The sequence below is a fragment of the Pleuronectes platessa genome, chromosome 4 (genome assembly GCF_947347685.1).
Source record: "Pleuronectes platessa chromosome 4, fPlePla1.1, whole genome shotgun sequence".
Taxonomy (NCBI): domain Eukaryota; kingdom Metazoa; phylum Chordata; class Actinopteri; order Pleuronectiformes; family Pleuronectidae; genus Pleuronectes; species Pleuronectes platessa.
In genome coordinates this window covers 27,318,723-27,342,272 of record NC_070629.1, presented here as the reverse complement: position 1 = coordinate 27,342,272, position 23,550 = coordinate 27,318,723, and the positions used below count along the sequence as shown (strand labels likewise).

The window sequence follows — 23,550 nt, the reverse complement described above, 5'->3', positions numbered from 1 at the left end:
CATAAATTATATCACCAGTGTTACACCACGATGATGGAACAGGGAAAACTGCATCTTGGGAGTCAGTCAAGTTCTGAACCTTCTGAAATATGTTTTCCATCTATAAGGAAGAGACATTACAGCTGTTATAATAATTACTGAGACGTGTTTGAATTGAAAACAAAAAGACCAGGAAAAAGAAGACGACTGATAAGGAACAAGAAAATGTACATTGGTCTGGATGGTGAAGGAAGAAGGAAAGCCAATGTGCACACATCTATTATTCCAACCTGTTTATTTAGTTTCTGGGCACGTGGGCACCTGGAATGTTTTCTGTGAAGGCTTCCCAGCAGAGTTTGGAACCAGGCAGCAGAGGTTTCCTTCCATTCAGACATAAGAGCATCAACTAGCTCAGTGTCTGATGTTTGGTGATGATGCTGTCTGTGCTGAACCAGGGAGATTCTCCAACAAACCAAAGACAACAGATGGATGCTCCCACAAGCATTTTAATTTCATTAGACCAAGGTCGGTCTGGAGAGGAGCCTGTAATGCAAACTGGATGATAACACGGAAACCAAAGTGTTGTGAGGTGTCAGTGTGGAGGTGAGGACTGGCCTGAGTGTGGGATGAAAACAAAGTGTGTATATAATGAAACACAGATCAATTTGCAGCTGAACAGGAGTGAAATGCACGGAAGCATATTTCATCCACCTGAGAAACAAAAAAGCTGCTCTGTGTTTTCAGCAATAAAGAGGAAAAGAAGAGCTGAATTGTTTCTCATAAAAACAGAAAATCATCTCATCAATTCAGAAAAAAACGACTGAAAGAACAGGGTTAGTTTTGTTTCTTGCAGAATAAAAGCTGGGTACTGTTTGTCTTGTGAAAAGAGACAATTATTTTATATACTTTTAAAAAACAGTAAATTGTCTTATAATCAGAAACAAACATCTTTAATTCAGAGATATGTTTCTCACAAAATAGAATTTATCTTTTTGTTAATTCAAAAAGACAGCAGATTTGTAGTTCTTCTGAAAACAGAAAATTACCTCATACAGAAGAAAAGCAAAAATTAAAATAAACAGCACCTTTTCTTTAACCTCACAAAAGCAGAAATGACTTCTCATTGATTCAGAAGAAACAGTAGATTTGTTTCTCCAGTAAATGAAACGTGCTCCTTTAATAAAAACCTCCCGTTTTACCCACATCATTAAATCTTTTATTCTGAAACACGTGACGGGCTCCTGCAGCTTTAAGAGGAGGGGGCGTGTCCTGCATTTGAATATACAGTAGTGGAAGGAGCCGGAGTCTGTTTGTCGTCTCTGACTCGAGATCAGCGGAACCTGGAGGTTGAATCCGTCAACATCAGGCCCGAGTTCAACATCTGGATGATACGAGACAGATAGGAGGCGTTTTCTCTCCCACACACGCACACGCACGCACACACACACACACACTGCACCGCTCCCCCACCGACAACATGGATCTGCACATCTTGGACCACAGACTCCGGGTCACCAGCATATCCAAGAACGGGCTGGTGAATTTCACACACCCGCTGATCAAGCTGATCTTCCTCCGGAACAGGACACGGTAAGAAGACTGGTCCAGAGAGAGAGAGGGAGAGACAGAGAGACAGAGAGAGTGTGTGTGTCTGTGTATGTGTGTGTGTCTGTGTGTGTGTGTAATCCAGTCCGGATATTTGAGATAACCTGCAGAGCCTCTCCATTCATTGGGTGACTGAGCCTTTCCTCAGATATTTGCCTGTGCATGTCCCTGCTCTGCTTCCACGAATGATGCACCGGCTGCCAGGGAGTCACCTCATTGCACAAGTTAGTTTGTGACACATGTGTCAATGTTTGGAAGACTGTACATCAACCAGGAGAGGAGACCCCTGAAGAACACGTTCTAACTGTAGAGATGAGACTCCATGCTCTATGTGTCCTATCCCTGTTTGCACGAAATCTAAGACCTCATTTACTGAATGGCCTCTGATGCATGCTACCATAGGGCCCCTCCACTGAAGCTGGGTCTCACTTCGGGGGCCGCGTCCTTCAGAGGCTGCTCACAGACTGATTGTGTCACAGTGGCTCGACTTCTCTGTCCCGATTTGAAGGTTTCTCAAAATAAGGTCGACACATTGCGTCCTTCCTCCTCAGAACAACAGAGGCTCCACCAGGTGGATCCTTACCAGACCGACATATCCCATGATTCATTGCAACCAGAAGAATTTAGGTACTCGACCGAACAGCTAACGTTACAAATGCTAAAAAAAACACGCTTTAAAGAAGGATAGAGCGGCTCCTCCGAAGGACGCGGCCCCCTGACTCGAGGCACAGCCTGTACTTTGGTGGGATCCTGTTCCTGCAGCACGGCCATGACCTTTGACCTCCGTGAACCGGAGAGCATGTCGTCCGGATCTCGTGTGTTTTGTCCCCGGCACCAGTTCTCAGTTAATCCCTGGATTTCCTCCCATTGTTATGCAAGTGTGTGTTTTCTCTGTGGTTGCCCCGCATGTGCACGGCTTGAAGATGAGCTCCACATCTGTCCTCAAGCTGCCGCTCGTGCTGCGGGACGGCGAACGTCAGCTTTCTCTCTTGTGATGCCCGATATGACCCCGTCCTCGAGGATTTGCTTCGTCCCGAGCATCCTGTTTGTGCGGCTCTGCCCTTTAATCAACCAGTCGCTCTGTAAACATGATGCATGATGGGATCACGACCCTGGAAAACACTTCTTGTCGATATCTTCCCATTTGAATCTCACGAGCATCTCTTCCAGTAGAGCAGTCGGTCATGAGATGTCCCCCCCCCCCTCGTGTCACGATGACTCCCTCGTACACGTCTGTACTAAGGACACAACTGGTCACTGTGTAACTAGCCCCCGAGTTGCATCAGCACAGGTTCACAGTCAGTGTTGTGTTACTAAAGAACGAGTCAACACTTTAATTTTAAACCGGCTCTTTAAATCATTCAGTGTCTGGTTGGAAAACGAGGTGAGCTCCCAGTGAACCAGAACCAGCGACAGAATGCCGAGGCTGGGATTAGCAGCTCGTGTGTGTTGTTGTTGTGCACGCTCCGGAGTTATGTCATCGTCGTGGTTGTGTTGATGCGTTTTTTGCCTGGTTTTTCCTGTTCTTTTATCTGAAGCAGGCTTTTTTTTTCTTTTTTAATGGCTGATGCAAGAGCGGCAACTCAAAACAACCACAGAGCAAACAGAAAAAACAAACCCAGGGCCTGGCTGCCTCCGCTGGGCGTCCTCCCTCTCTCCGGCCTCTGCCATTCATGAGAGGACAGCTCCGCTCTCAAAGTGATGTGAGAGCAGTCGTGAGCAGAGTGTTAAGGAGGGAACGGCTTCCAGGAGACAGGAGCTTCCTCAGTAAACATGCAGATCTTCCTCCAGTAGTTCTTCCACCACCTTAACTGCCTTACGTTCACACTCCTAGATGCAGCTGCATTGTTTTTAGTATAAATGCATGTATCTAATGTGTGTGTTAACTCAAAATGTTATGAGTCTAATGTGCAATGGACTGAATTTATATTGCACTCTACTGTATAAAGTAATGTTCACCCATTAACACACATTCAAAAAGCACTTTTGCTTTCACACACTCATCAGCACAGCCGTCGGGGGGGGGGGGGGGGCATTAGTGATTTGGAAGAGCCCGGAATCACACCACTGTGGTTTGTGGACGACCCTCTCTACCTCCTGGGCCACGGCCACCCGACCATTTCATGTTATGAGAAGTCGAGACAACCTCTTTGTCTCGACTGGAAATGACTTCTATTCTATGAGACACAGCCTGCTCACTATCAGCTCCGGTGTTAATCTGTGAAGCTCGGCCGTGCTCGTCGTTATTCAGGCGACAAATCGTCAAACACTGTGAAGATATTTGAGAAACGTCAGCAAAAGTGAGGATTCTTTTCCTTTATCTCTTTCAAGAAGTCCCTGGTTTTGTCCCCGTCTCTTGGTTTGTCTCAACATTAAACAAAATCAAAGGTTTTCCTTGAAACCTGGAAGACGTCTGGGACATTTTTGTGCCAATCCACGAAAAGGTTTACATGTGTTTTTGTACATTTTCACCAATTTCCCAGAGAGAAGTTACCTTAAATAGGTTTGTGCAGCTTGTTGGACTATTGAGGCCGCTCCAGATTTACTATGTTTTGGCCTTTTTATTTTAGTATGAGTGGAAACTGTTATCAGAATATCAGCCATGTTTCTGAATCGTATACTGTTGAGTTAAATAAAACAAAATTAGAGTAATGCACTGGTTGTATCCTTTTGTCGGGCATTCTTGGTTTGATATCAAAGCAAGGTTAATAAGTAACTAATGGAATTTGTGTGTTTGTGTATCTTCCTGCACTCTTGCAAAGCTGTGTTCACTTAGGCATGTGCCACGTATGGTTGGATTCTATGAAATACCCTGAGATGTGAATGAATCCTGGAGCAGGGACCTGTAGTCCTGTATTGTCCATGTTGTTGTTTGGAGTCTGTGGGTGTGGTAGTATTTTAAACCCCAGTATGAGCCCAGTATGAATCGACGTGGCTGTGGTGTGGCTGCAGCCCTGCAGGCTCCACACAGCTCTCCTCTCTGGGCAGCTCACTAACGAGAGCACGGCTCAGAACAATGCCTCAGCTGATCCAGAAGCGCAGCGGGGAGTTTTCCACTTGTCTGCTTCGGGGATCAGTCGAGGGCTGGGGGCTCTCGGTCCCCTCATGTACACAAGGCTGCCCCCCCCCACCCTCTCCCTCCCCTCTCTCTCCCACCCTCTAATAACAAAGCAGCGATTTCAAGAAGAAAAACTTTCCCCTTTGTTCTAAAAAGAAAAGTGGAGCCCATGAGAACGCTGTGTGTTTGCAGGCAGCTCGGTCGGCCGCTCACGATTGGCTGATAGCTCCAGGCTCCACCGGCACTTCAACATCAGTTTGCTTCGCTCTTATCGTGTTTTCTCAGCTGGAGCATCATCGCAAACAGTCGCTCTCCCCCGGCCGGCGGCCCTCACTCCCTCACCTCCGTCACCGCCCGTCGCTCGGATCAAAGTCCAGACTGTTGTGTGCTTGGTTTTCATCTTCCCCTGGCGACCTGTCGCTTCCTCGTCTCCTCCCGGCTGGTGTCTGTCTCCTCCTCGTCATGTCCCTTCATGCTCCAGTGGAAGGGAGCTTGTTTTGTTGAGTGCTGCACAAACATGTCGAGTCAGTCAGTTAATCATTGTTTTCCACGGCCTAAAGACGTGTCTTCAAATCTCTCACCTCAGTTTATAAGCTTTTCAGCAAGTCTAATTGATGACATGGTAATTTATGATGATTGAAAATGATTAACTATAATGTTGTGCATAAGAAAACTTAACCCAACCCTGAGACATTCTCCTTCAGGTGTTCATGTGGAGACGAGGGTAGATTCAAGGGTGAGGGCAGAAAGCTTTGTTTTGGGGATGAGTTCCCAGACCTTCAATCTTCCATAGGCATGGATTTGACAAAACCATCCATTCCTCATTTGAAATAAACCCAGTCTCATCTCAAAATGTACAGTTGAGCAGATTCAGTTTCTGATGTAAACAGGACGAAACTACTACTACTCTTCAACAAGAGGTGTCAAAGTTTTCTCCTCCTCTTGGTTTCATAAGAAGCCTTTGGGTCAGACTGTGTGCTGATGAAGAAGAGGGTTGCACAGTACTTGTGAATAGAAGTAAACATTGTTAGGCAACATTGTTCCCCGTTATGCAGAAGACAAGTCATCTCACAGATGGGTTTTCCCCCGGTTGCTCGACAGCACACAACCAGCCTGAGCCGCCTTGCAGGTGCAATACAAGAACCTCTGCTGCCTCCTGCAAACCCCCCCCTCCCCCCCCCCCCCCCCCCCCCCCCCACACACACACACACACTTCGGGGGCTTAGATGCTCGGCATACACCACCTGCAGGAAACTGCAACCAGGGGAAGGTGAAGGGTCCACAGGAAATGAGGGGGGTATTATAACACAATGGCGCGGCCGAGCTTGCCAACACAGCTGGTAGTTAGAGTTACAGTGTTCTCTGGCTCTCTGTGGCGCGATTGTCCCGTCTCATGGAAGGGATTCACTTTTTGCTGACTCGGCAGTTTTGCCGTCTCACTCAGGCTTCTGCTGTAATGATAAGCAGAGGGAAGAGGAAGGTGTATCTCCAGAGAGGTGGTTTTTCTTTTATTAAGAAAACAGGAATATGTAGCACTTCCTTTTAAGGGATTCGAGGGAAAACAAAGAGAAGACGCCCACAAAGGAATTAGCAAAAAATAAAAAGCAGTACAAACTCGATGGTTGTGTGTTCTGTCAGATTCCTGGAAGGTTTAATCTGTAGCTTCAGTTTGTCATTAGCAGCATGAAAACTCGGACAGGCCAAGAAGCTTGAGGGCCGGTCCATCTCCTGAGTAACACAATATTTAGCTCTTCTCCAGTCTCAGTTTTTTTACTTTTATACCAAACATATGGAAGTGGAACAAGCTAAATGTCTCCAGTCCAGAAACAGAGAGTATTGGCCATGCAATCAGATGTAATCCAGGAAAATGTGCATCTCACTGCCCAGTTTATTCCCCAGTCTGAATCTCATGGGCCTACTGCTCCCCCCCCTTTACGTCCCCCTCCCCTTGCACCCCTGCGTTTTCTGTTTTTTTGAACATTTCACAAAGGCCACATTCAAAAGAAGCGAGCACTGTAGCCGGACCAGGCAGAGGCCTTTGAAAGCAAAAGCTTTTGGCCCCGAGCCCAACGAAGACACAAACTGGAGAGAAGAGGCAAAGTAAATTTGTGATCAAGGGATTTAAAGGAGAGCGGCTCAAAGATCCCAAACAAACAACAACAACTTCATATCATCTGCTCATTTCTTTCCTGTATTTACTCTATAGACTTTTAACACTGCACCAGTTGGAGGTACAGCAAAGACTTTTCAAATATTGAACCCTAATGGCCAGACTCTAGAAGCAGATTGCATAAGAGTCTGGACAAAAGGACGACTTGAAGCTTTGCAGACCTGCAGATCTCAGTGGTTCTGGGGCAGAGATGTTTGAGAAAGTTATGATCTTTGATGCACACAATGAATGACACAGATCTTCCACTCTCTCTCTCTCTCTCTCTCTCTCTCTCTCTCCCCTCTTCCTCTTCCCCTCCTCCTTATCTCCTGCTTTCATGTTCTATCAACTTCCAACCGCATGCCTCTCTCCATCTGTTCTTCCTCCCTCTGTCTCAGATGCAAGTTTTTCAGCCTGACAGAGACGCCAGAGAACTACACAGTCGTCCTTGACGAGGAAGGATTCAAAGGTAAAACACCCTTGAGCAGGCACATCCACACCAGTCACTCCCATCCCAGTCCCATACTGGACCATATACTAATCTGTGTAGTCTCATGTTTGGCAGCTAGATTACAAGCAGTATATGAACTGTAATATTTTGCACAAACATAAATGATACCAGAAACTAAACGATCAGAATCAGAATTATTTTATTTGCCAGGTATATTTGCATATACAGGTGTGGTTGGTGCACTGTACATAAAACATAAAACAACAATTTGACATAAAACAACAATACACACAGTAAGATATCTGTTTGATATTGAAACGCCTGCATTAAAAGGCGAGGTGTGGAGTTTGAGAGTCGTGCTCTGCATCAATTTGACCTTCTCCACTCGTCTCCTCACTGAAGTATAAAAGCTTGAGTGCTTTTTTTAACAAGGCAAAAGGTTTTTTATCCCAAACACTTCGTCCTTCTTCATGGAGGCGGCTCAACAATTGCACACAATCAGTTTTTACCAGTTGTGAGTTGCTCCTCCAGCGTTCCAACCACACAACCTTTTCTCCGTGTGAACATGCAACGTACTCAAAACATGGTCGTGAACCTCGTGTGTAGTTTTGTGTTGAGCCACACTATTCTGTTGTTTCACCGCTGCAATGTTACTTCCTTCCTTCCTCGCCCCCCCTCGCGTGGTAGGATGGGTGTAGACAACCACGACATGAAAAAGCTGCGTGAGGAAATTATGTTTTGTGAGGTTGAATGTAAGTGGAGCTAAAAGTAACTTTGAAATGGTTTCACAAATACATGGTGAAGATTTTCCTTACGTCCAACTTCCCCTTGTGAGGATCTGCTTCCGACTTATCAGAGGTGAAGTGTTGTCATTGGGAAACAAAGTGGAAGCTGCTCTAGTAAAACATTTTAGTGAGACATGCATGTGCATTAGTGCATGTTAGTAGACACACAAGCGTATAACACTCAAGTCAACACCGTGGACTGAGTATAAAGACCAAACTGAAGAGTGCACAACAAATATATTATCTGCAGGATGGTTTCTGTCATTTTATGTAGTTCTCATTGCACTGATGGTTTTTCAAGTGAATTTTTTTGGATAATTTTGGTCTTAATTAGTTTTTTGCTACTATAAAATTGGCTCCAGATGCACAAGATGGTGAAGTTCATATCTGGGTTAAGTTAAGGCTTCAATTATGGATTGTTTTGAAGAATAATAACATCATTCATCTTTATTCACAGTCAACACATTAAAAACATACAACCTTTTGTGTGTTCGAAGATTGGTTCGATTAGCCATACATTTTTCTTTTTAGCCAAAATGTTCCTTTCTTCATTTGTAACTTGTTTTCTACAATCTGGAGAACGGTTTATCTTCCTGTGTGTTTTGTAAAATGTGATTGTGTTTTGACCCTCGGGGCCACCGTATATAATTAACCTCTAGAATGTGCCGGTCTGCCTGTGAACACTTGTGAACATTATAACTTTCTGTGTACAAGTTAAAGTCCCCTCCGCTCCTCATCCAGCCTTTTCTATCTGGTCCCTTTTACACAGATGTAGTCGTGGAGGCACATGTTGCCTCGGGGCGCCCTGCTTCTCCCTCTGTCCTCCTCGGCCTCCTTGAAGCCGAGTGCCTATTTTAAGAGGTGAAAGCTGGTGTAGCGCAGCCACAAGGGGCCGTCTGTGACAAACCAGAACAGTGAGCCTTTGAAGGGGAGCGAAGAAAGAGGAAAATAGAGCGTTCACTGCAGGAGGGAGACAACATTTTGAAAAGATGAAATGTTTCCAGTTAGCTGAGTCGTGATGAAACCCCTGACCGAGACACTTGGAGCCGTCTCAGGAGGTCAGAAGATGGATATTCAAGATCAGAGGAGAGTTCCCCTCATCCAGTCAGTGTTTTTTACACTGTAACTTCACCACTAAGTTCTAACTGAAGCATCTCTCTCTACAAATAAGCTTACTCAATCTAAGATATAAGGAATGTCTATCTTGGCGATGGCTCCAGTCGCAGCAAACACACACCTTCCTGAGTTTTCTAATGGCCAAGAGCACGATGCTCCTGAGTTTAAACCTTTGGCAGAGGCGGCCGGCGCTGAAGCAGCTGTGTCTGAAAACATGGAGGAGCAGGAGAGGATGGGGGACGTCTCTGAATGGAAGACCATGTGGTGGTTTAGGGTTTTAGTTTCAGCATAGATTTGAAAATGAGAGCAGCTTTCTAGTTTCTACCTTTCACAAGTGGTCATGACGCAGAGAGAGGCCCAAGAGGTCTAAAGCACTAGGTGGCGTTGTTAGCCTTGTTCAACCCAAGAATTTAAACGTATCATTTAGTTTAGAGCTCAAAAGACACATTGAAGTCAGCAGAATCCCTTTGGAATCTAAATCAGACTCAATCAGAGGTTTCTCACAGATTCTACTTCTTCACTCCCAGTTCACTTCCTGGACCGACACCTGTTCCCCAGGTTGTTGGCAGCTTCAGCTTCAGTCTCATCTCAGGAAGAAGAGTGAAACATCCGGATGTTTCTTTTGGCTCAGAGACAATCAGGAGGTTACAGCCTCATCTGAGCTTTAAACCCTCCTCACTTCCTTACTGGGAGCACACGAGTGCACTGGTGTCAGGTCACACCGGTACTGGTGGCCTCTCCGGGTCATGATCCTTTACCGTGGCCAGGTGGTATAAATAGTGTCGTGTGAGGTCTCTGTGGTGAAGGAAGTAACGGGATGTGGGGGAGAGGAAGTTTGTACTTTACAGATTTGCACCTTCATGAATATAAAGTGCACATTTGATGATATAAAGTTATAATGAGGGCTTTTACTCTGAAGCTACTGAATTATTGTTGTTCTTTTAGAAAGTAGAGCAACGCCCCCTCAATAGATCATCGTCTGTCACCTCCTCGCTGGTTCTGTTTCTGCTTGTTACTCTTCACTTCCTTTTAATTTGAATGTAGAAGAAAGTTAGTTGTTTTTTCAGATCTACAGTATGTTGTTGGTTTGGCTTTGTACACTCACATATAACATAAAGCTGAGACTAGCAGCGTCTGTAATGGAGATTTCAAAGACTTTTTCATTAATGTTGTCAAGAAGCCTTTGTAGCCATCCTCCTGTTAAATGTGATTTCTGAATATATATATATATATATATATATTCAGAAATCACATTTAACCTAATATGGATCAACAATGTGCAACATCCTCTGCCCTGAGCCGTTGACCAGGGTGAGGAGAAACTATCAATACAACTTTTAACAGGGAAAAAACTTATCAACCAAATTCAACAAGATTCAAAATTTAGGAAGTTTTGCAGCTGCAGAGTTTGCTCCTCCTCTTGGGAATATCTGTGTTTGTCTTAGTGTGGCAGTTGCACCATTGTTAAGTTGTTTTTATATTTAGGATTTGTGTTGTGCACTGATGTAAAGATAAAGGATTGTAAAATGTAAAATAAATTGGGTAAAATTGAAGAAAACATATCGATATCCTGATTTTTCCCACTCGCTGCTTTAAGCCAGATTCGGAAAAACAAAGCATCCTGCATTTCCCACAATGCATCAGTTATTCTTCCCCTTCCCTGCCAGTTAAACCTCCTCATTATTTAAACTCTATGTTTTCTAGTTTGTGTTTCTGTGTCTGTGCATGTTCACCATTGTACATTAGCATACATCTTTCTCACGTAAACCCACAACCTTTCCCGTCTTCCCCCCGTCCCTCTCAGAGCTGCAGCCCTCGGAGCACCTCAAGGTGGAAGGCTCCATCTGGCTGCCGCTCAACGTGGTCTCGAACGGTAACGCCTCCAGCAGCTCGCAGGCCGTCGGCGTGACCAAGATCGCCAAGTCGGTCATCGCCCCTCTGGCCCAGCAGCACGTCTCGGTCTTCATGCTGTCCACTTATCAGACCGACTTCATCCTGGTGAGCTCCGTGCGCATATCGTCTGCATGTTGTCCACTGAGCTGAGGTCACTGAGAAGCTGGTTGATGTATTAAACGTGAAAGTGTTAAGTTGGCGGAAAAATAGATAACGGCCCGACAGACGTTGGTGTCAGCAGGTACGTGAGTGGTAGACTGTTAATACTGTGTACTGACCCTGAGCAGCTGGTGGAGCAATGTGTGCGTTTGTAGGTTTTCATATCAATATTTACACTTCCCATCTGTATCGTGTAGGTGCGAGAGAAGGACCTGTCTGTCGTCGTCAGCACTCTGGAGGAGGAGTTCAACATCTACAGGGAGTTGGGAGGAGAGTCGGAGCCGGTGCACTGCCAGGATGTTTCCGGCTGCCTCCAGAAGAACGGCAAAGAAGGTTAGAGGTCACGACCCGGTTATTAGCTCCGCAGAGGAGGTTATGTTCTCGACCCCTGGGCAGGATCACGATAAAACGGCTGAATGAATTTCCAAGAAAGGACAAAAAAAAAGTCACTTAGACGTTTGTTTCCGAAGCTGCGTTAAGATGTAACTCACGAAGTTGGTGTAAAACAGATGTGAGATAATTTATGTTAAGGAGTGTATCTTTTATTGTGTTTGCATGACCAGTGTTGTGAAGTTAAAGCAAAAACAACTGAACAAATGAGTGTGATCTTGGCGTGGATCTGGTAAAAAGGACAGAAACAGGACTTGTTTTCATCCCCCTCTGTAACACAGAGGGACAGGACGCTCTCGTTGGGCCTCGGTGAAGCTGTGTGCTCTACTGAGCGGCCACCAGGGGATAAGTGTGTGTTTTCCTGCTCCGCCTCGTCTCAGGTTGCAGTTTAGAGTCCTTTAGCACCACCCTCAGGCTGTTTGTACAAAGTGCAAACTCCTCATCACACATGGAACAGGAAGTGATATTAAAACTAGTGAGTGATCATCACTTTTTCTCTGGAACTGAAGGAGAAACTCAAGTATTGTTGCAGCTGAGCTTAAATATGACTCACACATGAAAACTGTTGCTTGACCAACTCAATGTAAATACTTATTTAATTATTTATAGGTCAGAATAACATTTCTGAAACTCAAATTTTCAGGTCGCCTGCAAGTCGTAGTTCTTTCAAATTAAAACCTTCATATTCATCACTGCCATTTAATTAATAAAATATTTAATCACTTATTCCACGGCACTATTACTTTGTTTTTCCCCCTTAATATTGTAAATGTTTTGATAAAATATTTCTAAATTTAAAATGAAATTCTAAATTGTTGTTGTATTATCTAATGTTGCTTCTCCAATAGGTCACGATGCCGTTTAGATCTCATTCTGCTGTTGGCCTGTGCTCTAGTTATAAACTAGCCTTGTCTCATATTTCAAATCAAATTCCTTCCCACTGCAAACTGGATTAAAACCATTTAAAAAAGCTCTGAATGCAAAATCCACCGTGTGTGATCAGCTGAGCAGCTCCACTGCTTCAGCCTGTGAAATCCAGAGCAGGGTTCCGTCGCTCCTCCTCTGTAATCAAACCACGGACACTAACAATGACTCAGCTTCATAAAGGGGCCGGTACAGTGGAGCCCGGCCCGGTGTGGGAGCTCTGAGAACAGTGGCGCTTCCTCATGGTTATTATTTTCCCACTTGGCAGCCGTGCCACAGCTTTGTGCCTCACGGGGTTATTTGAAGCCTCCATTGTTTTGTGGTCTGTGTGAAACCAATAGCGAGAAAAGGTCTAATGGGGCAACTGGACCAAATGCATACCAGTATGCATACGTCCCAGCAGCCGGTCACTCTCCACTGCAGCACGGCTCGGGGAAGTGGAATGATTTATTCTTGTAAACTCACAAACTTAATTTTCACATTCAGGGTTGAACACACTGTGAGGTTCTGATCCAGGATTTAGTTTGATCACTTTCTTTAACATTGTGAGGGTGTTTTTTGACATGTTCACAAAATTCCTAGGGAATAATTCCTGAATCTTGATGAATCCTCCATATTTAGGGAACTGATGTCTATGAGTGTGTGAAATTCGGTGCAGTTAGATTGAATCTAAAGGGAGAGACTCTACTGAGTAGTTCTGGTTTTAAATCCATTGTTATCATATCTATCCCGGTATATATGCATGTTTTCCCTGCCACGTGCAAGTTCATTTTTACATTTTTAACATGAACCAATCAGTGTTATTCAAGATGAACCAACCTGTGTATCAGGCCTGTGGATCCTTGTACAGCGATCATATGTCTTTATAACCAGAGGAACCTGTTGTGCTGAACAAAGCCGTGAATGACTTTAATCAAACTTCACTTCGTATGGTTCTATAGTGAAACAAAGACAACAGGGTGGGACCTCACTGCCTTTAAATACTAAGGGAACTTTTCAACTACATTGAACGATTGTTTACTTCAAGGGAAGTTGTTTAAAACTCTTCACTTGCAACACGGTCATTGATCCAAACCCACTCAAAGTAATATCTAAAACGTTCCCACATCATCCTGGTTCTCACAACGCTGATGTCCTGTGAATTCTTTGTGAAAGGCTCCAACTTTAAAATCTTGAGCAGGACAAAGAGACACTTCCTTGAAAACACGAATAACTACCCTTTCTACGAATTTTCACTCATTACTGTAGATTTTTTTTAATTGCTGAGTGCTGACTGTATTTTGCTTTGTTTATTCTGGGTGTAACTGGGTGGGTAGTGGGGGCGTGGCAGCTTGTGTTGGTAAAGCATGTGTGCATTTAGTTTATAAACCTGTGTGTGAACTCAAATAACCAGATTTAAAAAAAGAACACATGCATTTTGGACAGAAATGCAGAATGTATCACTTGCATTAAGAAATGCATTGTTTACATTTTAGAAATGTCTCAAATTTTAATTCAGTCACTCGAAAAATGTGAGAAAAATGAGTTTTAATCATATTTACATTGTTGTTTATTGTTCCCTGTTAAAAGCTGTGTGTATAATAGTGTATATAGTTTTAATCATATTTACATTGTTGTTTATTGTTCCCTGTGGAAAGCTGTGTGTATAATAGTGTATATAGTTTTAATCATATTTACATTGTTGTTTTATTGTTCCCTGTGGAAAGCTGTGTGTATAATAGTGTATATAGTTTTAATCATATTTACATTGTTGTTTTATGGTTCCCTGTGGAAAGCTGTGTGTATAAACCAGTACCGTCCTCGTCTCCCTCCTCCCAGCGATCCTGCCCACAGTGCATCCGGTGCTGATCCCCCAGAACCACTTCTGTGTCATGTCCCTGGACCCGGACACGCTGCCGTCCATCGCCACCACGCTCATCGACGTGCTCTTCTACTCCAGCAGGTGAGAGGCAGCTCGCTCACGTCACTGTGCGACCAGAGGGGAACACAAGGGGGCAGCACATGATTCAAAGTCCTCATGATGCTCATTGGCCTGATGTCGCACCTCAATGGTGACTGAGTCGGTTTAATGTGATCGGACCTGATGTTTGAGAAGTTTGATATTAGACCCACAAAATATATATATTGTTTATAAATAGGAACATTTTCAAAGTAATATGCAGTTATTATTTATTTCTTAGATTTATATAGAAGTTAATCAGACCTTGATTATGGTGAGAGTAACATTTAAAATCGCTTATGCAGGACTTTTGAGATTTTGAGACTGAGATTTGAGATTTTAGTCTCAGACTTTTGGATCCTGCTTTATATTCTATATATTAAGCACATGAAACTATTTTGTATTTGAATAATGTCAATAAGGTAAATCCTAAATGCATTTTTTTTTATTTGTTTATAATGAAGTTAAACCTTCTCTTCCTTTTAAAACTCACAGTTTTGGCTCTGGATCTTGAAAAATATTTTCACCTGTAAAAAATGTTCAGATGTTTTTTTACTATGAAAGGCCTTAGTCTTTTATTTTAGTCTTTTCTCTTAAAACACATTTTTATAGGTCTGCTTTTCTATCTTCATTTTAGTTTTAGTAAATCCCCTTGTCACTGTGTTATGACAGCAGGTTAATATAATTAAATGAATGCTGCTGAATGTGCTTCCTCCTCTTCAGCCCTAAAGAGGACACACTCTCGTCTGCCAACCAGGACTTGGACTGCATCAAGTTCTTCTCCTTCTCCCTCATCGACGGCTACATCTCACTGGTGATGGACACCGAGGCCCAGAGACAGTGAGGAATCCCAACTTGTGCTTTATTCAAATTAAAAACCGTCGAGCTGCAGATAGAAATAAACAGTTTTTATTATGGATTATTTCCACACTGACACCAAAGAGTCTTTCCAGCCGTTAAGAAGACACCATAAAAACACTAAATCTGTTAAAAGTAGGATTTTTAAAGCTCCAAGTCGAAGGAACCGGATATTTGTTGTTTTATCCAGAGATCCTTGTAAGAACATGGAATTATCTGGTCTATGATTGTGTGTTTTGCTTCGTAAGACGTCCGAGCTTGATCTCCTGTGTTCCAGGTTTCCTGCTGACCTTCTCTTCACCAGCTCCTCCGGGGAGCTGTGGAGGATGGTGCGTATCGGAGGACAGCCGCTCGGCTTCGGTAAGGCCTCCTCGTTTCACATACCTCCATACCTGCTAGGAGTTTTTTTCTACGTCCACTATAGAGGAGTATAGATGTCAGTCCCCCCCCTGCTTCTGGAACTACTTATCTCGGTCACATAGAAAATGATTATCTCTACTGGCGTCAGACAAGATTCACAGTAATCGCCTCTCTGAAATCTTTTATATCCTGTGACATGTGTGAAATGTTAATTCCTCAGTTTACCAAGAAATACTGAAATGTTTCTTAGAATATTGAAATCAATTTTTTTTTTTTTATTTGCCTTTATTTAACCTGGTCGGTCCCGTTGCGATACAATGACCTCTTTTCCAAGGGAAGCCTGGCCAAGACAGCAGCATACAAAAAATGTCAACAGTCACAGACACACAAAAATCACATAACACAAATCAAATAAGATAAGTTCCCTGTTCCCTTAAGATAAGGCAACAGGATTAAAGCTCGGATTCCCACCAAAACAAGAACAAGTGCGGTATGAAGCCGCTCCAATTTCTCTCATACGAGTCTTCAAAGTTTCAATGTTTATGAGCTCCTTTAACTTAAGAGTTTTTTGCAGTGCATTCCAAGCAGCAGGTGCAGCGAACTTAAAACAGTGCTTACCAAATTCAGTGTTTACTTTGGGCATAACTAATAAATAAATCAAATGTGATTGCAGGTGTAATTATTTTCATAGTTATTTTAGCCTAAATGTTGATGCACATTTTGTATGTCTTTTTTTGTGATTAATAATGTGTAATGAATAATTTGTTATTTTGTGAGTAGAGATTGAAAGCTTATGTCAGTGGTTTGAAACTAAACTAAAGTGTAACTTCTTGGGTTTTTCACTTATACTGAGATTAATTCACATTCTCGCTCCAGACGACAGGTTTTCTAAAAACTTAATAGTCATAAATAGTCATTCCCATGAATCCTGGAAAACATGTGTGATGGAAATTCATCTTGAGATTTGAAATAATGAAATCAGACTGGAGTTGCCATTGAGTCTTTATAATAGTAATCTCTGCAGAGATACACAACAAGCACGGGTGCTCAGGATGGAACAACTGGCTGCGAAGGTGAAAAAGCCAGGACTTATACAAAGAGGCGTTTCACAAGACAGCATGAGAAAAAGAAGACATGCCAGAATTAATACAAAGAGGAGCTTCATAAAACTTAATATGAAAAAGATATGAAATCCTCCTCAGTGCTCATCTGCTGTGTCCGTCCGCTGTAGCAAACTCCCAGTTTGCCAAGGCCACAGTAGTGAGACACCTGGTCTGTTGAATTTTCCCTCACACTCCCCCATTTGATCATCAATAAAAATATGATCACTAACGAAAATAATCAAGAAACATCATAATCATTATCAATAACAAACATCAAATCATAGAAGAAAAATCGACGAGTCTGCAACCCTGGTACCTTGCATACATACAGAATCACTGGCGATGAGGCCACAATAGGTAGCCACTGCTGTTTTGTGGAAAGGAAACAAAAAAAAAAAAATTTTTGGACGCTTGCTCCATTACAGGGAAATTCTTTCCCTGTAATGGAGCAAGCGTCCAAAATGAAAAAAAATATGGAAGGAAATCAGGTCAAACAAAATCATTTTCTCATTAACCATTATCAAAATGTAACACACTGTATTGATTGGCAAAAGTAACTCATATTAAAATGTAATAAAACGTTAAATGTCAACATAAAGTATATCTAAGGTTGAAAATATCATAGGCCTTTAACATGGTGTGACATCTTCTGCCCTTAACCCTCATAAAGCGTAAGGAAGAAAACTACTCAAAAAACCCTTTTCACAGGGTGAAAAATAAGTAGAAACCTTAGAGAGAGCCACATGTGAGGGATTCCTCACCCAGGACGGACAGAAGTGGTATGTATATATTATTAAGTATGTACAAACTTCATAAAGTAACACATCAACCTTAAAAATTCAGAGATTTAAATTAAGGCATCAGAAAATATGAAGTTGAAAGGATAATTGCAGTAGCTGTTTTTTGTCTAGTGAAATCACTAAGAAACACATAAGCAAGCTGGAGGGAGAAAATAACATAAAAATGAAAATGAAAATGAAAAATAAAAAGAGTAAAATAAAACTAAATTTGAGTATCGTCATCAGAATCATCTGTGCTGTCAGTGTCCAGGTAAGTAGTGATGTGGAATAGGTTACAGATCAAGGGGACCTGAATCACTTTTCTCGTGTCTAGTAAATTTGCATGTGCTGGACGGGTCTGAGAGGACACTGTAGGTAAAGAGGAGTTTGTTAGATCATCAGAAGCTTTTCTAGGAGGGTGTCTCGACAAAATAATTGGAAAAACAATAATTAAGGAGATCATGGATAACACGAATAGTGAGCCTCTGAGGCTTTTGTCTCTGATCTTCTTAACTGGGAACAGTGGAGTGTGGACCGGTGCATCAGGGAAGGGGACATTTACACCAGCCTGCAAAAAAGATTCAGAAACAGGACTTATACCCTCCACTGCTTCTTGTCTGAGTGGATATTGTTGTTTACATGGTCTATAATCAGATTTTGGAGTGATTTTGACTGGATCACAGTTTCTGATGAGGCCCACATCAGATTTGTCCTTTACCTACAATGTTTCAGGCAGATCTGAAAGTAGAGGAGAAACATCAGAGGGGCTGGTCAACATCGCATAAGAATGAAGGTGATGTTCAGTCACAACAAATGAGCATGTGTCTGTCACATGTGAAGTGCAGTGCAATGAATCCGTGTGCATAACATCAGAAAAAAGGGTGATAAGAGAGTGTGACGTGGAGAGCAGATCAGTGGAGGCATTTATAGGAAGTTGCAACTGATATGCAAACAGCTGCTCATGTGTGGTCTGTGACATTGTGAAGGTGGGTGAAGAAGAATTGTGTGTAACAGTCACTCCATCAGGGGAGGATACTAAATTGAGGCCTAACACAATCATCAAATCTCTTCCTAATAGATTAACTGGCCAACAGGTAGACAACAGAAAATCATGTTCAAACCTTATGGGATGTTTGTCTAACTGAGCGGCGCATTTGAAAGAATATAAAGCGACCATTCAGCTCAGGAGATGTGGGCAAATCTGACATCCTAACCACAGAATAACCTGCACCAGAGTCGACCATTACATTAAGTTTGTGACCGTTAACTTGGAGTTAAGGCATTTTCTTAAAGGCATTACTATTGTACTTAACATAAGAACCACAAAGTTGTGTGTAATCTGGTGTGTTTGTGTGTGTGTGTGTGCGGTTAGTAATGCAAGCTGATACTTCTTTGCAGTGGCATGTATTTGTGTGTGTGCTGGAGCTTCTGTGTGTGTGTTTCACTTCCCTTCTCTGATCCTCGGTGGGTAGGCTGGACGTCTCCTCCCCGTCTGCCCCCCCCTCACTTTCTGCAAAGTTCAGTCGGCAGTGAAAGTTCTTGTCTCCCCGTCCCCTCGCCGTTGGGGCATTTCGTTGCCCAGTGTCCTTTTCCTCTGCAGATGAAACACTCATCTTTGGGAATTCTGGGTCGTCGAGAGAAGCTTCTCCCACGGCCACGCCCCCCTCTTCCTGGTTCAGTGAAGTTGGCTCTGCTATCAGTGCTATCTTGTCTGCTTAGCCTTGACAGGGTAGACACAGCCTGCATCATAACGCTGTGTTGATTAAACAGGACAGTCAGACTTGTGAGGAAATCTCCTACGATTTCGTCTGGTTGTTGTTTGCACCCCGTTATTTTGGACATGTCACTTTTATTGGGGAAGGCGTCCTCAGGGCGTTGAGGAGTGTGTTGAGAGCGTTGACGTATGTTGCATTACCCGCATCATCCCAGTCTGGTGGAGTCAGACGGAGATCTCCCCCACAGTGCGGACACATCTTTGCAAAGTCAGTGGGGCCTAAGGATGAGGAAGAGGTGGCGTCATGATTCAGTCCTCCCGCTGCCCTGTCTCCATAGACTGGGAGAGCGGTGGGTGGCGTCTGAGATGGGCCTGAGCGTTGATTGGTGGAGTCTGGTCTCTGCATCATGTGGAGGAGGGTTTTGTCGTTGGTGAGGAGAAGGCAGGCGTTGAGAAGAGGACTGCCACACCCTTTCAAAAGGAGAATACAGAGATCTATATGATTACTTTTCAACATTCTTTCCAACATTATCACTTTCCTTCTTGTCAACCTTAGACAGAAAACGACCTTTAAATTATCGTTTTCTGTCCCTACACTCTTTATTTATGTTACTTTTTGTTGCCCTTTTTTTTTTTTTTTTTTTTGATTCTTCCTCTTTCTCGAGGAGTTTCTCTCTTAAAAGTAAAAAAATTTAATGTCGACACTGAATGACCCGTTATGAGGAAAAGCAAAGTCTCTGGACCATACTGGAAGAAATGTCACACTATCCCATCCGTGCCTTGCAACCACAGAGTCCACAATAGGACCCTCTGGGCTTTGGGGTCCTTGACTTCCCTTGTTACCCATCCTATCTGGTCTATGAAATTGACTTATCAACAATTTTCATAACCTTATTAATTAGCTGTGTGAAAAAGGACTCATCAACTATTTTCACAACACTCTAATTTAAGACGTGGACGTCTCCACGAATCCTTGTTTCTTTCTCCGGCAAAACAGGAAAAATGCCTTCAACTAGGATGATTGCCACAAGATGGGTCAGATTAACATTAATAATCCACAGTAATCCAGAGAGAATGACTAATACACCTGTTCCAAATAAAACCCGTTAAATGTATTATTTCTTATGTTTGATTTCGTATTTGAGAAATCATCTAAACAGTCGTGAAAATCAGAATTTCAACATCTCACCAGATTTAAGATGACCAAAGAGAGGTCTTTGGATCCCTGTGAAGAAGGTCCAGAACCCCAGTTTTTTCGGTCCTCTCTTCTCTTCAGTGTTGGAGGTAGAGGCAGAAGATTTTCTCTCCTGGGTGATCAGCCACCGAAGACTTCTCGGGTCCAGACGATCTTTCAAGGGATCCTGTTCGTGACGCCAAAATTGTGATGGAAATTCATCTTGAGATTTGAAATAATGAAATCAGACTGGAGTTGCCATTGAGTCTTTATAATAGTAATCTCTGCAGAGATACACAACAAGCACGGGTGCTCAGGATGGAACAACTGGCTGCGAAGGTGAAAAAGCCAGGACTTATACAAAGAGGCGTTTCACAAGACAGCATGAGAAAAAGAAGACATGCCAGAATTAATACAAAGAGGAGCTTCATAAAACTTAATATGAAAAAGATATGAAATCCTCCTCAGTTCTCATCTGCTGTGTCCGTCCGCTGTAGCAAACTCCCAGTTTGCCAAGGCCACAGTAGTGAGACACCTGGTCTGTTGAATTTTCCCTCACACATGGAAATCTAGATAGATGCATAAACTGTGCATATTTCCTATTAAAACAACTAAAAGTAAAAGATCTTGATCGATTAAACAATCTATAATGTCAGTTTGCACAGGAGCAGCAGTTTAAACTCAGCCTTCTCGTTTCCAGACTAGACTCTAGAACTGTGATGATGATTTCGGACAATTTCTGTCCTGATATGTCAGGAAAGGCTCCTGGAACACAGGAACCCTGACGTTATCATGTGGTCAAATTCATGTGGTCAAATTCATGTGGTCAAATTCATGTGGTCAAACTCCTACGTTCATGTTCCTCCTGTGTTTTCTAGACGAGTGTGGAATCGTCGCCCAGATTTCTCAGCCTCTCGCCGACAGCGACATTTCTGCATATTACATCAGCACCTTCAGCTTCGACCACGCGCTGGTGAGTCCGACATCTTCACGTTGTTACTGCTGTGTTCACAAAGGTCAAAGAACTTAAAGCTGACTCAAGCGTGCATCACACTCGGCTCAGATACTTAAAGACGTACGGTTGGGTGCTGTCTCTTCCTGTGTGAGATGCAGACAGATAACAAGCGAGCGCTTCACCATCGTGTGAGGTTTACTCAGAAGCTTCAGGGAGGTGATTTCAAATCAGATATTTACCTATTTTAGTGTATTTTAAAATCTTGTAGCGCTGATGAATATTTATCTACTAATTCCAGACATCTTGTTCTGAGAACCGTCCTTGTTATCTCCTTCATACGTGTGTGGCCCAGGTTCCTGCAGACACAGCACCAGATAGAAAGATAACAGAAGATCGAAGATTAAAAAATTGTTCAGCATATAATCTCATATATTGTTCACAAAATGATTTTATACATGGTGATAACATTTTATACTGCAGCCTGATGTATATTTCTCATTTTCTGCCTTTAATCTCGACCCTTTGGTAAAATAATGTAAACGATGTGGTGAGTTTAAACTTGAGGTTAACTCTATACATGAGGTGTTTCATGGTCTACTCACTATTCACCACACACTCATCAGAAACTCTTACCGCTTTTTTTATCTTGAAAGTTACAGAGAAAGTTTCTTTTTCCGTCGTATTCCTGTTACCCAGAAACTCACCGCAGAGCCTAACAGATTGAATCAGCAGGTTTCCACTCACATCAGTGATGTGGAGGCGTGATGTCTAAATCATCAGTAACACGTACATGTTAATACTGGCCTTTGTTTTGTTCCTGCAGCATTTACACAGAACAAAATGGATTTTCATTAGATTAACTATGAAAGTGTCCACTATCGCTGAATAATGATATGTGTTAAATGTGACGTGTGCGTTGGAAACAAGTCTGCAACTCACTTGACCTAACCACAAAGTGTCACAGCCGCAGAAAGTCGTTCCACTTGTTTGGTGTCATGTAGTTTTTTATTTGGTTCCTGTAATTCTACAATTAGTCCTGGATCTGTTTTTTAACAACCGACCATTATTAGTTCTGACAATAGGAAACCACATTCGAGGGGAAATTAAACAAACTTCCGCTTATTCACTTCTGAGAAACTCTCTGCATCACAGCTGCTAGGCACTAAGATTCTTTTAATCAGTGGCAATAGTACAGATCTGTTGGAGATAGATTTTAAGAGCGGTCTGTTCCTCTTCCTTCTATTTCTTTCGTTTCTATCCGACCGGTCGAGGCAGTGGAGCGTCGACCCAGAATCTCCACAGAACGGGTTTTACTCTTTAACAAGTCTCAACCCTCACTTTGTGAAGAGAGCCTTGAGATGATTGAAGTTTATACGTTGGGATTCTCTGAATATCTGAATTTATTTCAAAAAGTCCTCCACATGTCTGTAAAGAGGAAGAACCAAGCGGGTGGAAGTCATTCAGAAAGCTCTGGATGGAGTAGTCACTATTACAGAGGCAGTTGACGACACTTCCTGAGTATGAACTTGAACACGCAGTCTGGCTCATGTTAACTGAATCAGTCTGAATCATTGCATCCTCCTTCAAATCTGTGGGGAATTTCATGAGAAGAACTTAAGGGCGGACGATTTGGAAACATCTGTAAATAATGGTTTTGGTGTGTTTGTCAGATTTTAATATAATAAGTATATATATGCGAACTGCATTTTTCATTTAGTATAACCCAACTAAAGTCGAGCTGTGAATAAGTAATAATCAAATAAAAACACGTGGCGTCTTCTGACCTTTTCCTATTGGAGTTTTCAGCATATTGTTACAGTTTGTTCTGGGTGTAAACAAGACAAATAAAAAGTAGTTGTAGCCTTTGCAAAATTGGAGAGTAAACATAATGCCACAATAAACTATTTCAGGTTGAGGTTTTCCAAACTGGTGGCATAACGTCAGACGTAATGATGCTTTTAAAGTTTGTCCTCCTAACAAAGCTGTCCCCGCTTCACCTCTTTTTGTCCCAGGTCCCTGAGGAGGACATAGTGAGTGTGACGGACATGCTGCAGCATCAGAGGAAGGAACCAGCCACCAGCTGATCTGCGAAGTCCCACTTAAGACCCCACCCTGCCCATTCCCACCCTCTCACTCTCCCACCTCAGTGGTAGTGGGGA

At 42.8% G+C, this 23,550-nt stretch overlaps 1 protein-coding gene and 1 long non-coding RNA gene across 2 annotated transcripts; one reads left to right on the top strand and one right to left on the bottom strand.

The window, feature by feature from the left end:
• The first annotated feature begins 1,252 nt into the window (after positions 1 to 1,252).
• castor1 (cytosolic arginine sensor for mTORC1 subunit 1) lies at positions 1,253 to 23,545 on the top strand. Its single transcript, XM_053421629.1, has 9 exons — positions 1,253 to 1,569; positions 7,190 to 7,260; positions 10,948 to 11,141; positions 11,393 to 11,528; positions 14,328 to 14,451; positions 15,172 to 15,288; positions 15,584 to 15,666; positions 21,315 to 21,409; positions 23,404 to 23,545. The coding sequence occupies exons 1-9, from the start codon at positions 1,457 to 1,459 to the stop codon at positions 23,473 to 23,475; spliced, it is 1,005 nt and encodes a 334-aa protein (XP_053277604.1). The 5' UTR covers positions 1,253 to 1,456; the 3' UTR covers positions 23,476 to 23,545.
• On the bottom strand, positions 16,656 to 20,892 carry LOC128438879 (uncharacterized). The gene is made up of 2 exons (XR_008338395.1): positions 18,267 to 20,892; positions 16,656 to 18,116 (listed from the first exon to the last, which is right to left on the bottom strand). It is a non-coding gene; the product is annotated as an uncharacterized LOC128438879 (long non-coding RNA).
• Positions 23,546 to 23,550: the final 5 nt, after the last annotated feature.